At 41.1% G+C, this 23,916-nt stretch overlaps 1 protein-coding gene across 4 annotated transcripts; it reads right to left on the minus strand.

Moving 5' to 3' along the window:
* Window positions 1-313: 313 nt before the first annotated feature.
* aftpha (aftiphilin a) lies at window positions 314-22,466 on the minus strand. Of its 4 annotated transcripts, none has more exons than XM_036557331.1 (10): window positions 22,242-22,466; window positions 14,872-16,502; window positions 12,446-12,600; window positions 10,763-10,889; window positions 9,369-9,425; window positions 8,983-9,105; window positions 8,455-8,515; window positions 4,710-4,793; window positions 4,374-4,497; window positions 314-2,241 (listed from the first exon to the last, which is right to left on the minus strand). In XM_036557331.1, exons 2-10 carry the CDS (start codon window positions 16,462-16,464, stop codon window positions 2,076-2,078), a joined length of 2,490 nt encoding a protein of 829 aa, XP_036413224.1. In that variant the 5' UTR covers window positions 16,465-16,502; window positions 22,242-22,466; the 3' UTR covers window positions 314-2,075. The 4 variants fall into 4 exon arrangements, with proteins under 4 accessions (XP_036413224.1, XP_036413222.1, XP_036413225.1 ...); XM_036557329.1 differs by lacking the exon at window positions 22,242-22,466 and adding an exon at window positions 21,110-21,305; XM_036557332.1 differs by lacking the exon at window positions 22,242-22,466 and adding an exon at window positions 16,619-16,637.
* Between the last annotated feature and the right edge of the window lie 1,450 nt (window positions 22,467-23,916).

The following is a 23,916-nucleotide window of genomic DNA, read 5'->3' on the forward strand; positions in this document are numbered from 1 at the left end:
GTCTAAAACCATCACTCAAAAGTACTATAAAACAGTGTCTCAGACATCAGGCAGTGAATTCATAATCATTTACTGTCATATCTTTCTGTGATGGAGCTTTTAGAGGCATTAAACACTTCAGACGTCTGGTTCCTATCACCACCACTGTGTATGATTCTGCAAGTATCTCTAGAGCAGAGTGTTCCACATCAAACCACTCTGACTGCAACCGCTCAACTTCACTCACGTATTGCTGATTTAACTATGCACATTTTTTAAAAAATTGGTGGAATTCCCCTTTAACGTCCCAAAGAAAACACAAACAAGCAGCAACTTCTCTTAAATTACTTTAATTTCTTGTGTACACTAAAAGAAAATTTACACACTTAAAGTTTCCTGTTTGTTTGTTTGTTTGTTTGTCTGTTTGTCAAAAAGAGCCCGGACATGCTCGTTTCAACCTGTCGAGGGGGCTGGGGGCTGGGGGCTGGGGGTGGGGGGGGCGGGTATCATGTTCGTCAGTAAGATATTTTTTCCATAGGAATTTTTCCCGAAACATTTGTTTTCCTGTTATTTTTACATGTTTCATAGTCTCACTGTACACAGTCAGAAGCCACAGTCAACTATGTCATTAAGTAGTACTTCCATTATATCTTTACAATGTGCAAAATTCCTCACGGAGAGACAGACAACACAGTGGTAGAACCCAAAACAAACAAAAAAAATTAAATTAAATTAAGGGGGAAAAAAAAAAAGCCAAAAGAAGGAAGCCTCCAAACGGGACTGTTTCTGGACAACAATTCCCACAATGCAATGCTCAAATGGGGAAAAAAAGTTTGCCGGAAAAGTCCATTTAGGGTCCCACAGCTAAAACAAACAGACTGACAGCAAAACAGACATTGATAAGCACTTCGATAACAGGGTGGAATAAAATAGCCACAGATATAAACGCATGTATTGGTCCCTTATTCGCTAAGCATTTCAAGTCAATCGTGTTTTCTTTTTCTTTTTTTTCCATTTCTCAACGATTCCTTCATCAAATGGATCACATTACAGTCCAGAGTCAGTGGTTTCAACTTTTTAAAAAGCATCCCTCCATGTTTAAAACAAAAAATATAACAACAACAATATATATAAACACAAAATAATCCAGCAGGAAACAGAGAAAGCAGCTGTGTGTTAAAAAAGCAGCCACCGTCTTGCTAATCGTAGATGGGCTTCACCTATGAGAGGCTTTAGCAGAGGAATAAAGCGAGCGCTGTGTACAATAAACGTTTAATAACCCGAACTAAAGAAAGCGAGACCAAAAAAAAAGACGACGTAATGCTAAAGGGCTAAGAAACCAACTAAAGAAAGACAAAAAATCTACACAATAATCATTATTGTAATTATATTAACCAATACTATTAAAAACTAAGGCCTTTTTAATCGTATAGTCGGAAAAAAAAACAAAACAAAACAAAAAACAATCACCCAGCAGAATTTTGCAGGCAGTATGGTTTCAAGTCATTATATTTATTATATAGAATCTATATATTTATATATATTTATATAAGTATATATACGTGTGACTGATTTCACTTCACTTTTTTGCCTTCGTTGAAGGACTTCTGAACCAGTGTTTCCTCAGCAAAAAGATATTTAACATACATACATACATACATACATACATACACACACACACACACACACACCACACACACACACACACACACACACATACGAATCATACTGAATCATAAAAGTCCTTTAAGGGGGGGAATCAAATGAGAAGTCTTATCCCTGATTATATACATATTGAACCTCTAATATGAACAAAACCGGTAAATCATGACTATAAATAAGGGTTTCTTTTGCCCACTTTCCTCCAAAAGACGCTTCCTCTAAACTCATTCAGAGCCAAAAGACGTTCCTTCATTCTCACGTGACTCACAGCAAAAGAAGAACAACCGGAAAACGGAAGATGACGACAAAAATCTCAGAAAAGAATCTAAGAAGCAGACAGGAAGTAACTGCAGACAGAAAAGAACGATATGGAGAGAGTGAAATGCTAAAAGAGTGGGGGGAGTGGGGGGGTAGAGGGATGGGGGAGGGAGGGATCAGTCTGGGACAGGAGAGGGCGATGAGGAAGAGGAGAGAGGGAGTGGAGTGAGCGTGGAGGGGAACATCAGCACTTTGGCCTGCATGAAGGAAAGATCGGGCAGTCCGGCGATAACACGACGAGCTTCTTCACTCAGATTCTCCTCTTTACGCACCTGCAGTCTTCTGTTAGAGAGAGAGAGAGAGCGCGAGAGAGAGAGAGAGAATTATATTTTATATATATATATATATATATATATATATATATATATATATATACATACACACACACACACACACACACACACACACACATTATATATATAAAATGTATATATATAAAATGTCTAAAATGTATATATATAAAAATGTAGCTCACCACTTAAAAAAAAAAAATATTCTGAGCTTGCTGAAAAGCAGACAATAGGGGTGCAACGATTAATCGACTTAGTCGACTAAAATCGACGACCAATTTAGTTGGCAACTAACTTAACAGTCGATTAGTTGGTGACGTCATCATGCATGTTTCTCATGCTAACTAGGAACAGCGACCCTGTTCACTTTCCAAATGTCGTTTAGTTTTAAACGCTGTCTTAACGTCGAGACCACTGGTGCAATTAAGTTCAGAGAACATAGGAGAACGTTTGCAAACAGCCAGGCACACCCAGGCACTGGGTCCAGCCAGGCACATCAACAGCGCCGCCATTCTGGAGCGGCAGTTTAAGAAAGATACTGTCCAAAATTACAGTATTTCCAGTATTGCTCTCAGAAAGCAGAATAGGGTATATAACAGAGGGAACGCAGCGATCCACTCTCATGTTTGTGTATTTAAAAGCTGATACAGTTACATAAGAGTTATTTGGTAACTGAACGAATAATTAATCTGAATAATCGATTATTCGTTTCAATATTCGAGATTATTCGAGACTATCAAAACAGTCATTCGTTGCAGCCCCAGGAGACGACGACAGTGTTTTTATCTTCTGACTACAGCTTTACTGCCATTTCCTAATCATACTGAGCTTCGGCCGTTTTCTGCCCTAAATGTGTTTCTGGAGATCCTCGCGCGTGACAGCCGCCCTGCAGTCAAATTCTAGTTCCTGTTTATAGCAGATTTTCTACAGCATGATCAGGATATGTAAAGCGCAGACATCTAGACATTTTGCCTGGAGGGAGGCTGGTGAGGAACAATGGTATGAAATACATAAAAGAACTTAATTAAGCTAGAAGGGTAACATTAGTGCTCTGACACACTCACCAAGCCTCAAAATTACACAATGAAATGCACTGCAGTGATAGCAGAGGAGCGTCAAGTTCAGCTCCTCACTGCTGGGCTTTAGTTACATTTAGGGCATCATATGCCTTCAAAGAGGGGGCAATTATTTATTATCACCCACCCCTAATTCTTCAGTGATATGAAGCTGAAGTCAGATATTCACCACATTCTCATTCAAATTTTCCTGTTGCACCTTAAATAGATCACCAGTTACATTCTGGCGCTTCAGGCATCAGAACTGCTGGACTATTTAAGGTGGAACGGGAAATTTAGCTAACTAGCTACTGAGACATTAGCATATTATTAGCAATTTTTCATGCTTGTAATGAAGAAAAGGACCATAATACACTGAAACGACATTAAACTAAGATAATACGATGGTTATGGTAATGTTTAAAGAAAATACTCACATTTGTGGGTTTCTTGTCAGTTTTTCTTTTTTTCTCGTAACACTCCGGTTGGAGTCTCTGAAAAACCTCCGTTTGGAGGGTCATGTAGCCCTAACACTTCGCCCTCCCCCTCTATCTCAACAAAAAATTGGGGCACCCTACCCCTAGACGTGAACGTGCAAAACAGAGGGCTAAGGGCTGAGCGGTAGGGGCGAGGGGTGAAATGGGATTAGACTCTCAGAGTCCTTAGCCAAGAGTCAACTCGGAATCCCAGATGCGACAGAGTCACTTCCTTTGGAGTGGACTCTCAATCTACAGGCAAAGGTATGCTCAGTTTCACACACCTTACGGGAAACGGTCTTTTTAGATGATGCTGAAGTCAATGCATCCCACATTTTTTACTTTTTTCTCATGTATAACCCTGTACTACAGTCTCCACCATCTGCGGTTTCCCTCCTTCAGTCAGGTGAAGTAAACTGGGAGTGTAAACGTCACCGAGCCAACTAATCAATAACGATTCACTGCCAACAATTCTTTATTATCGACATCAACGATAACACCGGTTAGTTGTTGCAGCCCTAGTTAAAACAGTACTGGTGTGGTGCTGCTGCCCCCTGCTGTCTGATCAGTGTTGGTGCGGCTGGGTTTCTGACCTGGTGGAGGTGTTGGTTTTCTCGACCGTGGACATGAGGCGAGCGAAAGCATCCGCAACTCTGCTGCCCCCACCGCTCACCTCCATCTTAGCCTGGGTCAGCTCGTACAGCTCCGGGTCCACTCCTACAACCACACACAGACCCAGTTATAACTCTGCTTCTTGCACTCACAGCTTAACTCGTACAGAATAAAGAAAGCATGTTCTACAGCTACCGAAGAGGACGATTTGTTAAAAGCTGCACATGCAAAAAGAACAGCGGGAGAGAGAAACACAGCTAGAGTTCACGTTCAACACAAGGCGCCCCCGTGTAGTTTAACGTTTGACCTCAGCTGACCTGGTATGGAGGTGGCGGAGCTGGAGGGCGACTCGTCCACAGGGCCGAAAAAATCCAGATTCAGCAGAGACGAGCCTCCACTCGCTTTAAAACGAGGGGGAAAAGAGAGAAAGAGAGAAAGAGAACGAGGGATGACGGAGGAGTTAGGAAAGGTAAAAGAGAGAGAGAGAGAGAGAGAGACATACACAGACAGACACAGAGAGAGAGAAAGAGAAGACGACTTTACACATGCAGGTTCTTGTTAGTAACAAACAGAAAATACATTCATTTTATCTGAGCAGATGTTTGTGGGGTTTGAAGGCTGTTACTGATGAACACTGAAACTGCAGAGAGCTTAAAGATGGTTAGAAGGTTACAAACAGTTCAGATGCCGACTGTTAATTAAACACAGGGTACATCTGTAAATTTGCTCTGAGCTCTTTAATCTGGAACTCAAATATAAAGGCAGCGAAGAGAGATCTTTGCATGATGCCACGGAAGAACCACATTTCAACAGAAGGTTCTTCAGAGAACCATTTTTGTAAATGAGATGTGAGTGTGGAGAACGTTTCCACAGTTTAAAGAACCTCCAAATAATGAAACGGCTCTAGGAAGAACCATTAAATTGGTAGTGATGGTGTCAAAGTCACTGCTTTACTAACCTAGATTCTAAATTTCTTTAATACCTTTTCTAGTTTGACTCATTGTGGAAACCATCAATAGTTCTACCCTGAAGCCCAGCTGTCCTATAGAAATGACATTATGCCCTGTTTATATGGTTCCTTAATGGCTAAAGCCTCTGTGATCTGCCTTTCTGAAACAATATACTCAGCAAAACGTAGCGATGAATATTTTGAATTGTATTTGGTTGTAGTTTGTTTTCTGTCTTCAGATCGAGCCGATAACCCCATCACAGCCGCTTTGATATTTGTGATAACGCGCTCCCTCTCATGTTCTATTGTTTAAATATGAGATATTCACTCACTGACTAGATACGATATGTGAGATACACACATGCAGCCGATGTTGCCATCACTGGACATCAGTGATGGCAACTGGAAAGTGTGGGGCAACCCAAATGTTAAGAAGAGCCATTTTGTCCTTTCAACAAAAAAATCAATCCACTTTGGGAGCCACAACATTTTATGTCCATTTTACTTTAGTAACGTTTTACCACCTTGGCTGAAAATGTGTCTTATTATGTTCTAGATAGCTAATTTCCTAGTGCAGACTAAAAAAATATGAACGAAACGCAGACTTACTTTGCTTTGCTTTAAGCTTTAGCTCAGCTATAGCCGCTTTTCTCACATCTCCGGCAGGAAACTTTTCCTCACAAGTAAAACAGTTTTTTGTAAAATGTCTCTCGGTTCGATTTTTTTCAAGGCTGAAGTCGCTTCTCATTCAGCAGCTTCTTGTTTGTATTTTCCTGTTCCACATTAAATGGTGCCAGAATGTACCTGCTGCACCATTCAAGGTGAAACGGGAGAATTTAAACGAGAAGCTGACGAATGAGAAGCGACTTCAGCCTCGCAACCTTTTAGTCTTTGACAGTTTCTCGTTTCAAATTAAAAGTATCAGGAAATAAAGCTGGAGTGATTATAAATGCAAGTAGACAGTTCTGAGAGGAATGGACTTATGTTCATCTTAAGTCTTTTCGTTGCTACTAGCTAGGCGAGACTGCGTTGCTATGGTGACCAGCAGTCTGCGCACCAACCTTCAGTGTTAAAGGGTGAATCAGCAGCTCTACATGAACTCCAGAGTTTAGGATCATTTACTGTTAAACTGTGTTGATCGATCAGCAGAGCTTTATTTTACTGTAGAGCAGGATTATTTTATTTTTTATAATTCTGCTGTGGAGCCGCAACAGGGCAGCAAAAGAGCCGCATGCAGCTCTGCAGACCTCTTCATAGGATGTTCAGGTTCATGTGAACCCCTCCTCTCATGCATCTATAAAAACTGCACTGCTGTTTTATGGAAAAATGTGTTCATCACTATCAATTACTGAAATTGCCTGACAGTCCTGTAATGGTTTGACATAAAACCATTACACTGTGTGTAACGTACACTTCACACTCACAAATCTCTTTTTTCCAAACGCGGTTCTTTAGAGAACAAACAGTGGTTCTATGGTATCACTCAAAGAATCTTTTGGTGAGGCTCTCCAAAAGCAAGTGTACAAATGCACCCACTGAGCTAAACACAAGCAGAGATTGGAAATCTGTCAGCATAAGCATCTAAAGAAAGGCGATACTGGGGAAAACGTTTCCCAAAAACTGCCCAATGTCTCTAAATAAGTGAGCATTTACAAATGTACAGGCTAGAAAAACAACCCTGTCACTTCAGCAGAGAAGAAAGTGAAAAAATGCAGCACTCCCTGGCTGAGATACAGCGCCATCTACTGGACAAACCGACAAGAAAAGTAACCCAAAGAGGCTCCTTTAAACTGGAATTCCACCAATTGTTTTTGTAAATAAGTGAACAGTCGTGCAGAGTCATGTTCTGAAGAATGGAGGTGGTCCGTTCCATTTTATCCACCGATAAACTATGCAGACATGATGAGGTTTCTTCACAGCGTTAAGAACACAAGGGGGTCATGAAACCCACAACCCAGACAGCTGTTTTTGTTTGTTTTCCAATCAGATGTATCCGAGTTAATAATACCAAAACAATCGTAAATCAGTAAAAATCAGTTTTCTTTGGATAAAATGTCTTGCACGTGCCTCCAGCCACTAGATACATAAGCATGAACTTGTCTATGAATCTGTACTCCAGAGTGGCCTCACATTTGGTCTGATTAATCAAGACAGCAAGCAGCGTCATAGGAACCGAGCACCTGCCACTTACTCAGCTCTTTACTGCCCTCATCTTGAATATGCTTCAATGTATTATCAAAAGCAGTTGAACGCTGCAGGGCAGAGTTAAAGGGGAAATCCAAAGAAAATCACTTCAGCTGAAATGCAAAGTCATTCAGAGTGGTTTAATGTGAAACGGTTAATTATAGAAACTTATTGATATTTCTCAGATTCCTTAAGAATGGTAATGATAGAAACCAGGGGTCACAATGTCTACAACATAAATATCCACATATACATGAACCCACACGTGTTCATGGTAAACGTACTCAGATAAAATAGTGGCAAATATCGAAAATATGCATTTTCTATTTTACCTTACAATGCCCTTTGCATGTACGAGGTACAGCACGTTTTAAGCCAAAACCATCTCAAAACTATCGTAAAACAATGTCTCAGAAATCAGGCAGTGTAGTATTCAAAAACACTGCATGTAATCTCTTTCTGTGTGGGAGCTTTTAAAGGCATCAAACTCAATAGACGTCTGGTTCCCATCACCACCACTGTGAGCAATTCTGACTCTGTAAGTTTCTCTAGAACAGAGCGTTTCACACCAAACCACTCTGAATGACTTTGTTTATATTTTAACCACTTAATAATGCAGAAATTTATGAAAAAATTGGAGGAATTCCCCTTTAAAACAACCAGGTTCAAACCGTCTTTTGTTCCTGCTGCTATAAAATGTTGTGCGAATATGTTTTTGCACCACTGACCAACTGAATAACACAGTTGAATTTGACCTGATTTCACCTGACATCGCTAGAATGGACCACTTTTCTTCCCAACACTCTGCATGACTTCGCTTACATCTTAACTGTCTAATTACAGATTTTTTTTAAAATCCCCCTTAAGCCTGGTGGGGAAGCTGAAGAGTTTTGGTGACTGAGCGAAGTGGAGCTGTGTGGGAGGCGTACCATCCAGAGGATTCGTAAGGCCACTGCTGCTCCAGTCAAACTGCACTGGGGGAAGGGTCTCCTGCAGGTGGTCAGGGGAGAAACATCGAATTAAAAACATTCAGTGAAGCATTTGGTACATTCATATCTACTCAAACGGCTTATGGGGTTAGTTCAGCATAAACGCCTCAAAATTAACAACTTCAGGAGAAAAAGTGAGGCATTATTATTTTTACTGTTATATTTGGTGTGTTATATATATATATATACACATATGTATTCTTTACATTGTGTGTAAATTTCAAGATGAACGGACCAAAACAGCCCAAGAAACGGCCCAAAATGACTTGGAAAAAATTCTGGTCCCATTGACTTGCATTAAAAGTAAAGTAGGTTTTTCCTTCTCCTCTAAAGTTACCATTTTGGAGATACAAGGTTTTCTTCCGACAACAGCGACATATGATACAACATGTCGGATCATATGGTCATGTATTGTATCCTAACGTACCCCCGCAATGAACATAAACAGCCAGGTGTGTCAGTACAAACCTGCAGCGAGTCAGGTGGACAGGTGCTCATCTCCGTAGAGATGGAGGGAGACTGTGCTATGGATGCGATCATCTCCGCCGCCGAGACGGGCTTCACCGGCTCCTTAGTGGGCTCCAGCATTCCCTGCAGAGACGGAGAGAGAGATTAGGAAAGAAAGAATGAGCGAAAGATCATCAGAAAGATACCGAAAGAGAGGAAAAAAGGGAAAAAGAATGAGAAAAGAAGAAATAAAGAGAGGAGAGCGACAGAAAGAGATAGAGAGATCGAGTTATGGACAGAAAAAAGAGAGGAAAGAGAATGAACGTGTAAGTGAGTAAGAAGAAAGAACAATTTAAATTTGATTTAAAAAAGGTCGTTGTAAAGGATTAAAAAGGCTGAATTCTCACCAGACTGGCAGCGTACATGGGCACGATCACCGGCTGCTTCTTCTGACCTGTGAACAACTGAGAGAAAAGAAAGAGAGAGATAGAACGAGTTAATCATATGAGAGTAATAGATACCAAAAACAGGGATGTACTGACATAAATATCAGCCAAAATCTGCAAAGAGGAAAACAAGACAAAAGACACAGAGCTATGATGAAGTGACCAAACGTAAGTCTCTACAAACCATTTTAATGGTAATGAAAATGAGATATAGTGATAAAAACGCTCTTTGTTTTGGACCAATTCACTATTTCACTATTTCTATGAGGAAAATGAGTCAAACGGTTTATAATCTCTGTTCATGATGAGCATCAAGATGAGATACGACACCCAAGAACCACTTAAAAACACAACACAGAATGGAAAGTGCCTGCAAGCATGTCAAAGCCATTTGTCACCACAACAGCCAAAGGGAGCTGAGGACGCTGGGTTTGGTGGCACCTCCTGCAGCCTACATACTGTAATCATTTATGCAGATGTACTTTTCGTAAACTCTTATGTTTTATCAGCTTTTTTCAGGTCCAGTTTCGGCCGAGCTCGTTCTGAAGTTTGGTTTTGGCTAAGAATGGTGATTTCAGAGCATCGCAACCCAAAACCTGCCTCTACCATAATGTCTGTCTTCTCAAAGGAATTCACTCAGAATAGTGAGCAGACAAAAAACAGGTCAAAACAAAACTGATATCAGCAGCTTTATTTTTTTTAGGAGTTAAAATTTGCTTTATACAGTCATATGCAAAAATTCGGGCACCCCTGATCAAATGACACACTTTTGTTGATGTTCTAAGTGAAAATAAGTTCACACGTCCTCTACAGAGAACACACCTCTGCACAAATTTAATGCACATTTATTCTTTATTTGCTGAATTTAACATATTGGGGGGGTTACAAAACATAAAATGTGGCCTGTGCAAAAGTTATTGCACATTTTAGATTTTAAGTTTATTTCCCCCCCCAATATGTTAAACTCAGCAAATAAACAGAAGATGATGTTTGTTCTCTGTAGAGGAGAAACGTGTTAACATGCTTTCACTTAGAAGAACAACATGTCATGTGATCAGGGGAGCCCAAACGTTTGCATACGACTGCATATGACTTTCTGTGCTGCGGTCTCAGGGGCAGCTTTTCATTCCTTGAATGAAAACAGTGAATTTTAACTGGGGTGAATTTTAACTGGGGTGAATTTTAACTGGGGTGAATTTTAACTGGGGTATTATTAGACGTGGTTCTTTGTGTAAGCTCATTTTAAAGCTTAGTAGTTTTTGAAGAGGGAAAATCGGATTGGAATCAAGGTTTCGATATCAGTGTCGGAAAAGAGAGAGTGGTATCGTTCCGTCTCTACCTAAAAACCAACTCACTATGTTTCTTGTGTCGATCCCCAGGGAACACAGCAGTGTTTTGTTGCTATGGGAACCGCCCCACTGATATCGGAGGCCAAAGGCGTTGTGGATGTCCTGCAGCTGCCGCCACACATCCTGCAGCGCTCTGCATGACGAGAGATAGAGAGAGAGAGAGAGAGAGAGAGAGAGAGAGAGAGAGAGAGAGAGAGAGAGAGAGATCAGCTGAGCGCATAATAAACTACTACCGACAGTAAGTTACATATCAATTCTATATGCTGCAGTTTAAAAGACCCCTATGCAGAGCTGGGCGATATGGTCAAAAAAGTGTTATCATGATCAACAAAATTCATATCGGTCGATATCGATACATACCGCGATAAATGTCAAATCGTTATTTCTTTCAAGTTTGAAGGCTGTTTTATCCTCCTGAGTGGTTTATCGCTGTTTTAAACCATCCTTTATGGTCAGAACACGACAAACACTCACCAAACGGTGGAACATTTCACACATCTGTCATGAGAAACCGGCAGAAAGTTTCTGGTGAGCTGTTTTTAGCAGCTGGAAAAGCATGGCTGCAGTTTTTGTAATAATCTTAATTTAAGAAAGATGACAGATTATTTTTAGCTAGGCTACTGTTAGGCTATCTGGTTACTAGTTAACTGAACAGTGCTAAACCGTTCAGTTTCTCAACAACGTCAGCCTGGTATGAACAGCAAACATCAGCTGGTCACAGTATTGAAACACCAGCTAGCAACGTCTGGATTTCTCTATTCTATCGTAGTAGTTTGAGGGGTGAACCGCAAAATATCTGACGCTCGCTGTGTAAAAGCCTTAACTGCAGTCTGATTTTCTCGCACCAGTCAAACAGAGTCCTCCTTTTAGGTACGTTTAAACTGAAAGCGGTGCTTTTGTGCCTTGTCTGATCTACAGTATCATCAATTCTCCGTGTTTTGGAGTGACAGAGCGCTTCAAGTTAGCCAGCTGCTAAAAACAGCTAGCCTGGAAAGATAGCGCTCTCCCGCTCTCCAATGCCTCACAGCTTCCTCAGTTTACTTTTGTTTAAATCAGGGCTGTAATTTACATGAACCCACTTCTTTCTTTCACTTTCGTTGCTTGTGTATGCACCAATACTTAAATATGACTGTCCGAGCGCTGTAACAGCACTGTAGTTGTGAGGATTGTGATTGTGATTTAACGCTGCTAAAGCTGGTTAGCTGTAGAAAATGCCACCAGGGCTGTCGCTGAACGTGGAAGTGTGAGAATGTCTTTTATATCGAACATTTATCGAACATTTCTCATAGTTCGGAAAGTTATATCGCGATAATTATTGTTATCGTTTTATCGCCCAGCCTTACTCACCTTGAAATGATAACAGGTGTTACTACACATTTCAGTCCGGACTGCATGTTCAACGAAGCACAATACAGGATTGGCCAATCAAAACGGAGATCGTTTATATATATCGGTCTCAAAGGCACAGTCTGACTAAAAGAGATCACAGCCAACTGAGGTCAAAGCTGTTATTTACATAAAATTCCCCAAAACGTGGAATAAAATAAAATACAAGAACACTGCAGAACATGTGCCCTTTAATTAGAAACGCCCTCTGCTGGTGGTGAAGAGCAGATGTTTCCCACCTTGTGAAGACCCTCATAACACAGGTAATACCAAAAACTATTTATGGCTGTGCATGTTTCTTACCGGCTGGCTGGTGCTGTGTCTCCTTCCTCCTGCTCTGGTCTGTCTGAAGGCTCGAGGAAGGCTTTGAGCGGAGACACCTCCTTCCCCACCTGAGGCACAGGAGCTTCAGGAAAACTGACCAGGAAAAGCTTCTCCAGTCGGCTGACCAGCGAGACCTGGAGAGATAATAGAGAGAGAGATTTACAAAGTGACAAAGAAAGGAAGGAAATATATCGTTGAAAACAAGCAAAGGCCTCTACAAAGCTGTAGGTGTTGGTTAGCACGCCAACAGCTCCCATTTACCGTAGTCCTGAGATCCACAGTAATGTGTTCGGCAATATCCATTTCTCAAAATCGCCAATGGGCCTTTAAAAGAAAGTCAACTGAACAGGACGGGACTGTGTTTCTCAGAAGGGTCTTGGCACAAAGCTGATTCCTAAATGGTAGAGTGAGCATCACACTGATCACTCTCTCTACCAATTAGGAGGATCTTAATACTCAATAAGGATGTTTGTACATTCTATCAGTCTCAAACTCTCACATTTCTACTCTGTGCTTTTCATAAATGCTCCACACACTTAAAAGGGAACTCCAATTATTTCTCACAAAATTCTTATGAAATTTTTAAAATGAATGGTTAAGATATAATCAAAGTGATTCAGAGTGGTTTTATGTGAAACGCTGTCTTTGTGAAATGAGATTGTTCACAGCGGTGATGATCGGATCCAGACACCTGAAGAGTTTAATGCCTCTAAAAGCTCCCTCACGGAAAGTTATTACATGAAATGGTTATGAATTCACTGCCTGATTTCTGAGGCACTGCTTGGCCTAAAACGCATGTTTTTATCCAGTAATGGTGGAGAGGCACACACTGGGCAAAAAGAGTCACCAAGGAAAACTTAATTTTTCACATTTTCCACTATTTTACCGTCATCAACATTACATATAACATCCCAATGTTTGATACGATGCACATTACGTATCATGAGAATGTCTTAAAGTATCACGATGTTACATTTTTGTCATATCGTCCATCTCTTATTTCTATACAGTATCAAAACATTAATGTATGTAAACGTAACACTGTACAGCCAATACACCCTTCGCACTCACTTCTGAGCATCTCAATTACAATCTTTCATGGAAACCACTGTCAGTGATCGAATCTACGCATCTGGGTAAAGTGGGCGGAAAGAGACGGGGATATTATATATGTTTATTTACATATTTATATTGACATATTTATAATATATGTAATATAAAAACATACACATATATATATGTATGTGTGTGTGTGTGATACTTACTATATAGCTGCACTTTGTAGTTCTACAGTTACAGACTGTAGTCCATCTGTTTCTCTGCATACTTTGTTAGCCCCCTTTTACCTTGTTCTTCAGTGGTCAGGACCCCCATGGACCCTCACGGAGCAGGTACTATTTGGGTGGTGGGTCATTCACAGCACTGCAGTAACACTGATGTGGTGGTGGTGTGTTAGTGTGTGTTGCGCTGGTCTGAGTGGATCAGACACAGCAGTGCTGCTGGAGTTTTCAAACACCTCAGTGTCACTGCTGGACTGAGAATAGCCCACCAACCAAAAACATCCAGCCAACAGCGTCCTGTGGGCAGCGTCCTGTGACCACTGATGAAGGACTAGAGGATGACCAACACAAACTGTGCAGCAGCAGATGAGCTATCGTCTCTGACTTTACATCTACAAGGTGGACCGACAAGGTAGGAGTGTCTAATAGAGTGGACAGTGAGTGGACACAGTGTTTAAAAACTCCAGCAGCACTGCTGTGCCTGATCCACTCGCACCAGCACAACACACACTAACACACCACCACCACGTCAGTGCTACTGCAGTGCTGAGAATGATCCTCCACCCAAATAGTACCTGCTCTGTGAGGGTCCATGGGGGTCCTGACCACTGAAGAACAGGGTAAAAGGGGGCTAACAAAGTATGCAGAGAAACAGATGGTCTACAGTCTGTAACTGTAGAACTACAAAGTGCACCTATATAGTAAGTGGAGCTGATAAAATGGACAATGAGCATAGAAACAAGGAGGTGGTCATCAGTGTATATACACAAACACACACAGTATAAGTGTATGATTTGAAACAATCAAAAACAGTAACTACTGGAAAAGAAGCCAGACACAGGTTATGGAAATATTAGCAAATTATTTCTCATGAACGACACAGTATTAAGGTATCAGTGACAGATCTGAGTTTGTTTCCACTTCATCAGCGTGCTGTTGTGAGTGGGTGGACAGGCCTGTCTGGCCACATTCCCGAGCTAAAATTGAGAAATACTGCCTGTATCAAATTTCCTGTGGGGTATGTCGGTTCTGAGCCACCCCATTCCTCTGAATACAGTTAAAACCTTTCAAAAACAGAAAAAGAAACAAGAAAGAGTGTAAATAGTTGGACGTATCCATACATACCGTTATGCTGTCTTTCCTGCTGTCCTCACTGCTGCCACTAGGGGGCACCTGAACAGACTGTCCTTCATGCCAATCATCGCTGCTCTTTTCTGAAAACGCCGAGCCCTGGTCTTCACCAAACGCCGCCCAGGACTCCCCCTGTTCCCGATTCGAGTCTGGCTCGTTGAACGCCTGCCATCCGCTGCTAGCGTCCGCGCTGCTTTCGACAGGAGCTGAACTGAAGTCCGCAAAACTATCGCTGCCAGGAAAATCCGCAAACTTCGTCCCATCCTCGTTTTCCTGTCCTGCACTGCTGGGATCTTTAGACGCATCAAAATCGCCAAACTCGTCCTCATCGGTGCAAGTGATTTCCAGGTTGGTCTGGGAGACCGATTCCGAAGGTATATCCCCCTGTTGGTCGAAATCAGCGAAGCCAGCCCCACCAAAAGAGCTAGCGTCTCCAAAGTCACCAAAATCTCCAAAGTCCTCATCGTCATCCTCAGCCAACTGGCTGTGGTCGGCAGGAGTGGCCGTCTCTTCCTGGAGCGGAGGAGAAGGTACGGAACCTGTCGTACTGAAATCTCCGAATTCCTCAAGTGCGTCTGTGGACAGTGGCCGACCAAAAGAGGTCTCAGTTTCGGTCTCCGTTTCCGTATCGTTCCCAGACCCTTTCTCCTCCGTTGGCTCACTACTGCTGCCTCTTTCGTCTTCCGAGACGGGCGACACCCTGTTGTCCACCTTCCCCTTACCTTCCAGGCCGTTTTGTGCTACACCGTTTTGGGCTAACGTCTGCTCCGTGCTAACAGCAATAACATGTGCATTGTCAGTTTCCAAATCCCTTTGTTCAAAACTAGCCCCTGTATGGAAACTCCAGTCTCCGTTGCTGAGGCCATCAGAAGCCTCCGCAGTAAACGCTAGCGAGGCAAACCCTGTTACGCAAGCATCTTTGTCATTGTCCTGTTTAACAGTGTCCTCAGCTAATCTGTCTTCATGATTCGAGTTTTCCCAGTTTGCACCTCCACCGGAAACGTCAGCATGTGAAAAAGCAGAAAAATCCGCAAAATCCTCATCATTGTCATTGGCGACAGCGTCAGGACAGTAATCCACTGAGGGATTCCCAGTTTCCCTGTGTTTGTGGCATGAGGGAGGAGTTCCCTCTGTGTCAAAAGTTGCAAAGCCATTCGTCAAGGTTTCAACCCCTCCCACACCACCATTGCAGTCAACAGCATCGCTAGCAGTCCAGTCGTTCGCTGAAATGTCCGAATGTTTCGTGTACGCTCCGTGCATACGCTCCGTGGCCTTTTTTAGCTCCTCCACGTTAACAGTCCTACAAGCAGGACCGCCCCCTTGGTCGCTGCTTGGAATCCCACCGTTGGACTTTACGGGTCCCGTCGGTCCATGTAGCCCCACGATTCGACCGTTGGTGATCAGCTCCGGTGGCGACGTGGCGTTCAACGCCTGCAACTGATTGAACGTTGTCGGTGTGTCAAACTCGGAGAAGCTGACGCTGTTCGGGACGCCGGTGAAATCGCTAAACTCGTCGTCCTCCTCCTCAGCGCCGTCCTCCATAGGAGGAGGGGAGGAGGAATACATGCGGATCACATCCGGCTCCATAGCGCTTCCGGCAGAATCACGCAGCCAAGACTTCACACCTGGGAAAAGACACCTCAGTTAGTAAAGACAAACTTAATAAAGCAGAGACAAACTGAATTAGTCTAGACATTCGTTGCACTACAAACAATAACAGGACAACTTGCAGGACTCCCACCTCTCTACATCAGCAGGGTCAGGTTTCTTAGACGCCGATTAAACCAAGCTTTGGACTAAAATCTTTTTAGTCCAGGTTTAAGCATAATTTGGAGCTTGGAAACTGGCCCTACATGTACAGCAGAGTATTTCACGAAGCAGGAAGCAGGATTAACTTAAGCCCAAAGTTGAGGACTGCCCAATCGGAATGTCCCTCATCTCTTTTCCTATTGGACAGGCTGCCAAGATTTTTGCCAATCTGATTGAAGACATTCCGATTATAGATGAAGACTGAGGTGTTCTGCTCACTCTACTCAACAATCTGATGGAAAATCTCTGTTTACATGCTCACTACAAGTAATCAGATCCAAAATGACACGCATGCGTGGAGAACCACTTAGTGTAGATGTTACCATGACAACCAGCATCACGTGAGTCCAGTCAGACTGAGACGAGTTTTCAGCTGGCATGCTTGTGTTTTTAATTGCTTTAAAACGTCCTTCACATGTATTAGGGAAGCGGCGAGAGGAAGACGTCGTGTTCTGAGACACGTAAGCTGGACGTCCGTCCCACCGCCGTCTTTTAAAGATCAGAGCATAAACTTCGTCTCCTCTGCAGACCAGTTTCTGCTCCGCCATGTTGAACGGTATAAACTTTCACTATGATACGACGAACATGATCAGAACGGAATTAAACTTTCTGATAGGGAATGTAAACAGATACAGCCGTTTACACAGATATTATTCTTTTGTTTTATTCTCCAGGGTATATTTTTGTCCATCTGAATTTACATGACCAAATCGTGAGGCAAATTATTCAGTAACTGCATGAAATAAATGAAAAAAAATTTGTAAAAGCTCCCCTCAGATTAACAGAACATGTATTTTATGATCACACATATTGCTGTATGCTTACAATTTACTGCTGAAAGCCAAAAATCTCAGACGCTCTTTGTATTATTTTATAAAAGTAATTTTTACAGAGCAGATCACTGAAGAGACGCCATCTGTTTATAGTTTATAGCCCAGATTCGTGGAAAAATGGGTCGACTTTCAGTAGAACAAAAAATTGTGAGTTCAGCTTCTTTTATTATAAGGGTTTAAAATTACATCACCCATCTATTTGACTGGAAAGAAGACAGTTACAGCTCTCATATGACCCCCACCTTCTGAATGTAGCTTATGAAATATGAAAGTTATGAAGAATATGACGAAGTGCGTTTTGGAACCACCAGTGGTCTCAAGGAGCTGAAGAGGTTAACGGATTATTTACAGGATTACTCACCTCGTTCAATCAGATAGAAACTGTGTTCCGAATGGTCTTAAGTCTATTCTGTTTAAGGTGTTTACATGGACGTATTCTATTCCGATTGAGCTATTAGTCGGATTATTAACGGATTATTAGGCTGCATGTAAGCGTGGCTACTGACATTTAATTTACATTTATAGCCTTACGCAAAAGTTCTGGCACCCATGTTTTGTTGGTTTTCTAACAGCAAAAAAGTTAACACGTCCTCTACAGGGAACAAACTCAAATACTGTGTTTTTCTGCAAATTTTAGGACACATTTGTTGTCTGAGTTTAACATATTGGTTAAAAAAATAAAACATACCATGCACATTTTATGATTTATTTTCATTTATATAGTAAATTTAGCTAATAAACAGTAAATCTGCTTTCAAATTTGCTTCTTCCCTGTAAAGGATGTGTACTTATTTTAACAAAACAGGTAATTTGAACAGGGAAGTCCAACATTTTGACTGTAAATGGTATATATAAACATAATATAAATATAAATATATTTATCTTTATATAAAATATAGTATATATGAATGTAAATATAAAAAAAGAAGTCAGCAATCTCTTCACCGAAGGCACAACCGCACACTGAAATGACCAAATGGTGAAAAGAAATGACCGAGACTGACGAAAGAAAAGTCCTTTGGCACAATGAAGTCATGTGGCACAACAGCGGAAGTAATATCTGTGCGCTGACTGCGAGCCAAAGGTGGTTATTCTCATAACTCACTTTGACTTTGGTTTGTACTTCCTAGTTGTACTTCTGCTCAGCCTTGTTAACACCTTACCCAGCTCTGTTTACCTGGCAATGAACTGCATCGCTCTACTTCGAGCACATTTACAAGCACCTCTCGAGCTTTTAATTGATTTGTTCAGTTGTTAACAGTGTTTGATGCGATTAAATTCACATTGACCTCACAAAACAAGCCCACTGGCTGCTCTGGAGCCTGTTTGCTAAGTGTCGCCTTCTTCTCGAGCTCAAATTGAATCACCCAAACCACTTAAGGAGGAGTAGAGGCACACAGACTGTTTCAGATGGACAGTAATTAAGTGATAACGTGTGAAGCGGCCCCCTGCTGAAGTGAGGGAGGGGGGGTAGAGAGACTAGAGTCAAGGCAAAGACTGTATTGCTTAATGCCATTTCATAACACAGCTACTCCCAAGGAGAGGCAGGTGAACAAGAAGAACCCAAGCCAAATAAAACAAGAAACTCCCAGGGACATTTGTAGCTGTGAGGGACTTTTGTTTACAGCCTCTGTTTGCTTAAAAGGAGCCTAAGTGAACAAATCACATGATCTGGAACCGGCAGCTCTATTCTTCTATTCGTTCTCCGATTAGTCACTTCAACCTCACAACCTCGACCAAGTATGTTTTCAGATGAACATGCCACGTTTCCAGTTAGAGGTGGGCGATATGGAAAAAATATAATATCGCGATACCTCAAGAAATTTTAACAACACACGATATATCACGATATTTATTTTTTCAGACATCTGATCAGTTAGAATGGTGAAAACAATCAATACAATGATTTTTATTCAATATTTGGCTCACTGTTTCGCACTAAACTCAGTTAAATGGGGCTATTTTTACTCTCTTAATAATGAAACATGCAGTGCTGACAATACACAAATTTGCCCAGAAAAGCATATTGTATTGTGAGTTTATCACGATAACGATATATACTGTCATATTTCCCAGCCCTGTTTCCAGGCGCTACTTCGAATGGGTTTAACGTTATACACCTTAACCTACTCAATGGGGTAATGGGCCCATATCATAGAGAAAATAGCTTCCCTTGCTTCTTTGAAATAAAATAGTTTGTAACAACGTAAACAAAGCTCCACAATGTACTGTCTACTTTCCAGTCCAATTAATTTACATATACCCGCCTATTCAGCCTACAGCTATTTAGCCTCATCCTCTCATAATGAAGTTATAAGGAGTGTTGCAGCCTAGAGTGAGGCACAATACAGGGCAGCCAATCAGAACAGAGCTCAGGTGAGTCTTAAAGGTAAAGGGGAATTCCATCACTTTTTAAAAAGTCTCTCTATACTTTAACGGTTGAGTTGTAAACAAAGTCATTCAGAGTGGTCGGACTATAGAGAAACTTACAGACTCAGATCTCTTTACAGTGGTGCTGATGGGAACCAGGGGTCACAATGACTACAACACAGATATAGACATTTTATTTACTATCCAGAACCACCAGTGAAGTTTTTATGTCGCTGTTGTCGGAAGAAAACCTTGTATTTCCATTTTTGATGTTTGATGACATAATCTGAAAATGCCTGTTCTCCTTTACATTGTGTGTAAATTTCATGATGAATGGAAAAAAAAACGGCCCAAAATGACTTTGAAAAAATTCTGGTTCCATTGACTTACATTGAAAGTAAAGCATGTTTTTTCCTTCTCCTGTAAAGTTACCATTTTGGAGATACAAGGTTTTCTTCCGACAACAGCAACATGTAATACTGATGATATAACAGTGGCAAATTTGCAAAAAAAATATACAAAGGTTTTCTCTATAATACACCATTTTACAGTAAACCACTCTCAATGACTTTGTTTATGTCTTAATGACTGAAATAAGCAGGAATTTTTAAAAAATTGGTGGAATACCCCTTCAACAAAAACAGCCTGTTTAACTGTAAAAGCTAAAGAGATGTCAGAAGAGGTTCACCTAAAAAGGAATTACGACCGATTTCTGGTACATAAAAACATATAAACATCATAAGTGGACATCAGGGATCAAAAAATAAGATCAATAAGAGAAATGCAGGATTATGGCCCTGTGAACTCAAAACAGAGCTGCTGAACGACAAACTCAACACAGAGCTTGGACTGTCAAAAACTGGAGACGTTCAATGTTAGCAATTAATCTAAGTTATTAGACTGACTGCAGATACACAAACACATACATCTGTGTATACCTCTACATAAAACAATACAAAGCAATAAGGCAGCACTCAGAAAGAAGGCACTAAGGGCACTACACTCACTCGGGGTGGATTCAGGTGATGAAACTAAAAGTGGTAGTGCTAAAAGTAGCCTATATATCACAGCAGAGGTGACTGAGGCCTACTTAAACCTCTTTGTTGGGTACTTCCTCAAGCGTTCACTTACAAGATGTAATAAAATACGAAAAACAGCTACGCGTCTCAGTACTGGGGCTGGGCAATTTGACCATATTTATCATTATCGAGGCAAATTACCTGACATTTTGCCAGAATATGCTGTCCTGAACACATTGTGGACATCATCCATACTCAAAAACACCTCCCAACTGCATGTCTGATTGCGAAGAGAGCATAATTAGTCCTGTTTTATTGGTTTTAGCACAGCACAGTGTTTGAATTGCTGAAGATAAATCATTGTTTTGATATTATCTTTTAAATGTGGCACTACTTCGTCAGTTCCAGCTTATAAGATGTCAGAAAAAATAAACAAATGTGACGCATCGTGCATCGTGAAAACCTCCTGAAGTATCGTGATGGTATATTTTAGCTGTATCGTCCACCTCTACTCAGCACCATATGCTGTAAGCAGCTGTCCGCGCGTACTCTGTGAGAGTATAAATGACCTGTGTCAAACAATTTGGACTTAATATCAGTGACAGCTGTCAAAACTCGACAGTCATCGTCAGCTAAGTCGACGACCAAATGAAATAAAAGATAAAACCTCCAGAAAGTTGTTGCCTGGACGTGGAAGTTGAGCAGCTGAGCTGGTAAAGCCAGCTACAGCGCTGGGAGTCCGCTGTCACATCAATACTGGAAAACACCGTCGGGAAAGCTTCGTCACACTTAAATTAAACAAGTGTCAGCACCGTTAGCCTTATATACATCTAAATAACACGGGAGAGCGGATTAATGAGAGGATAAACCGGGACAAAACCAGCTCTAAGGCCGGACTGCACCTGTGTTTGCTAAAGGGGCCCAACCCAGTTCAACTGACGAGGCTGAAACTGGCTTCTCGTTTCGAACTTCCCGTTCCACCTTAAATGCCTTAAACGCTCCGGCGCTTCCATTCTACCGCCCGCTCGGGCCAGAGCGCAACTGCTGCGCCATTTAAGGTGGAACGGGAGAATTCGGATAAGAAGTCAACTTCAGCTCCGTGTTGAACTGGATTAGCTTAGCCTGGCTGTACAACGTATTACGTACTAAAACAAACACGAACGGGTCACTAATAACCCGCATAAAACGTCTAAAAGAGTCTCTGAAACGACGAACCGTTAAAAGATAACCGACGCTCCGCGTTAGGTAACTAACACGGCAGCCCCTTCGTTAGCAAACATTAGCGGTTAGCCGTTAGCTCAGCAAAACAGACACACCGAGCAGGATGACTGACCTCGCTGAGCCGCAGAAACGCGCCCATCGCTGGCCGAAGGTGCCCAAGCGGTCCGTGTCGGATCAAATAACGAGGGGTTAACGCCGTGAACGCCGATGTTCCCGGGAAAAGGCAGTCGGGCAGCGGAGGGGATCTGAGCCCGGTTGCGGCTAAAGCTAACGCTAAACTACTACAGTCACTACACGGAGACTCCGCGCTGCGCTGCCCTCTCTCCCCAGACCCGCTCTCAGCATGCAACTAGTGACGGAGCGCAGGCGGGACTTTTATTCTACTTTATTTTTATTTCTAGTTTATTTCGTGTTGTTTTGCCTCATTAAACACTTGCTTTCATTTGCTTTTCACAGTCCAGTTTTATTTGATTGACTTTGTTTTGTTTTATGGCAAACTAAAAAATAAACAAATTAACTAAAATAAAATTTAAAATGTTTTTAACGAAAATGAAACAAAATTAAACTACTTTTTCACTTGAATTAGTTATTCGAAGCAGGCACTATTCTGTTTGATTTTATTTTATTTTACTTTGTTTCATTATATTTGAATTAATACTCGCTTTTACTTGCTTTTTAACAATCCAATCTTGTTTTATTGACTTTGCTTTGTTTTGTGGCACGGAAAAAAAATAAATATTAATTGAAATTAAATTTGAAATATATTTAATGATAACAAGGCAAAATAAGACGGCTTATTTTTAAATTTCTTCTTATTTCGTTTTATTTAAATGTACTATATTATATTTTTTGTATAATTGTTCAGTTTTTCCGATTAAAGGTAAAAACATTAACATGATTATAAATGTAAATCAAATACAAATATTATATGATTATAAATACACGTGCATGTTTACAAGGAAATGTTACATGAAAAAAAAGACAATTTATTTTTTACACTTAATTAAATCAGTGGCTTTTTCTTTTGTTTCGTTTAAATTATCTTGTCTTTCAGTCTGGTGTATTACATTTTTATTTTATTCATTTATTTTAAATGTATTCTTTTTTAATGTTGATTGGTACTATTTTGTTTTGCTTACTTTTATTATGTATTTTTATCATTATTTTAATCATTCATTCATTCATTCATTTATTTATTTATTTATTTATTTAGCGTCCAGAATCTATTATAATTTAAATGTACTTATTGGCCTCGTATGTTGAAGGAGTGTGCTTGTTTCGCGCATGCGCACCAGGAGGCGCTAGGCCATAAGGCGTAAAAGCTTCAACGCTGGAAGTGAAATTATGGAAGTCAAACTGTTCAATAACACAAACAGCGTTACAGGTCCTGTTTGGATTATCATTGACAAATGCACTTCTGTTAATGTTACACTCAATATATTGTTTATATTTAAAAAATGAACCATTTCACCATGCAAAGAACCATTTAAACATGACATATTTCTGTATAGAATTCATGGTGCCAAACAGAACAGTGTGTGTGTGGCTGAGGGGTTGGTGAGGTAAGGCAACTGTTTGGTGAGCCAAATCAAATGTTATTGCAGGCCAACTTTGGCCCACTGGCTCTACTTTGGACAGCCCGGCTCTATAGGAAAGACACTGGGAGGAAGTCAGCGGCAGAAAGATAAGGAAATTCATACGAACATAGGAAAGAGATAACAGGGCCTGCATAGGCCAAGTAAAGCCACAGTATAACTATGAACTGTATGTTTATCAGAGGAAAAAAG

The sequence above is a fragment of the Colossoma macropomum genome, unplaced genomic scaffold (assembly GCF_904425465.1).
Source record: "Colossoma macropomum unplaced genomic scaffold, Colossoma_macropomum, whole genome shotgun sequence".
NCBI lineage: Eukaryota > Metazoa > Chordata > Actinopteri > Characiformes > Serrasalmidae > Colossoma > Colossoma macropomum.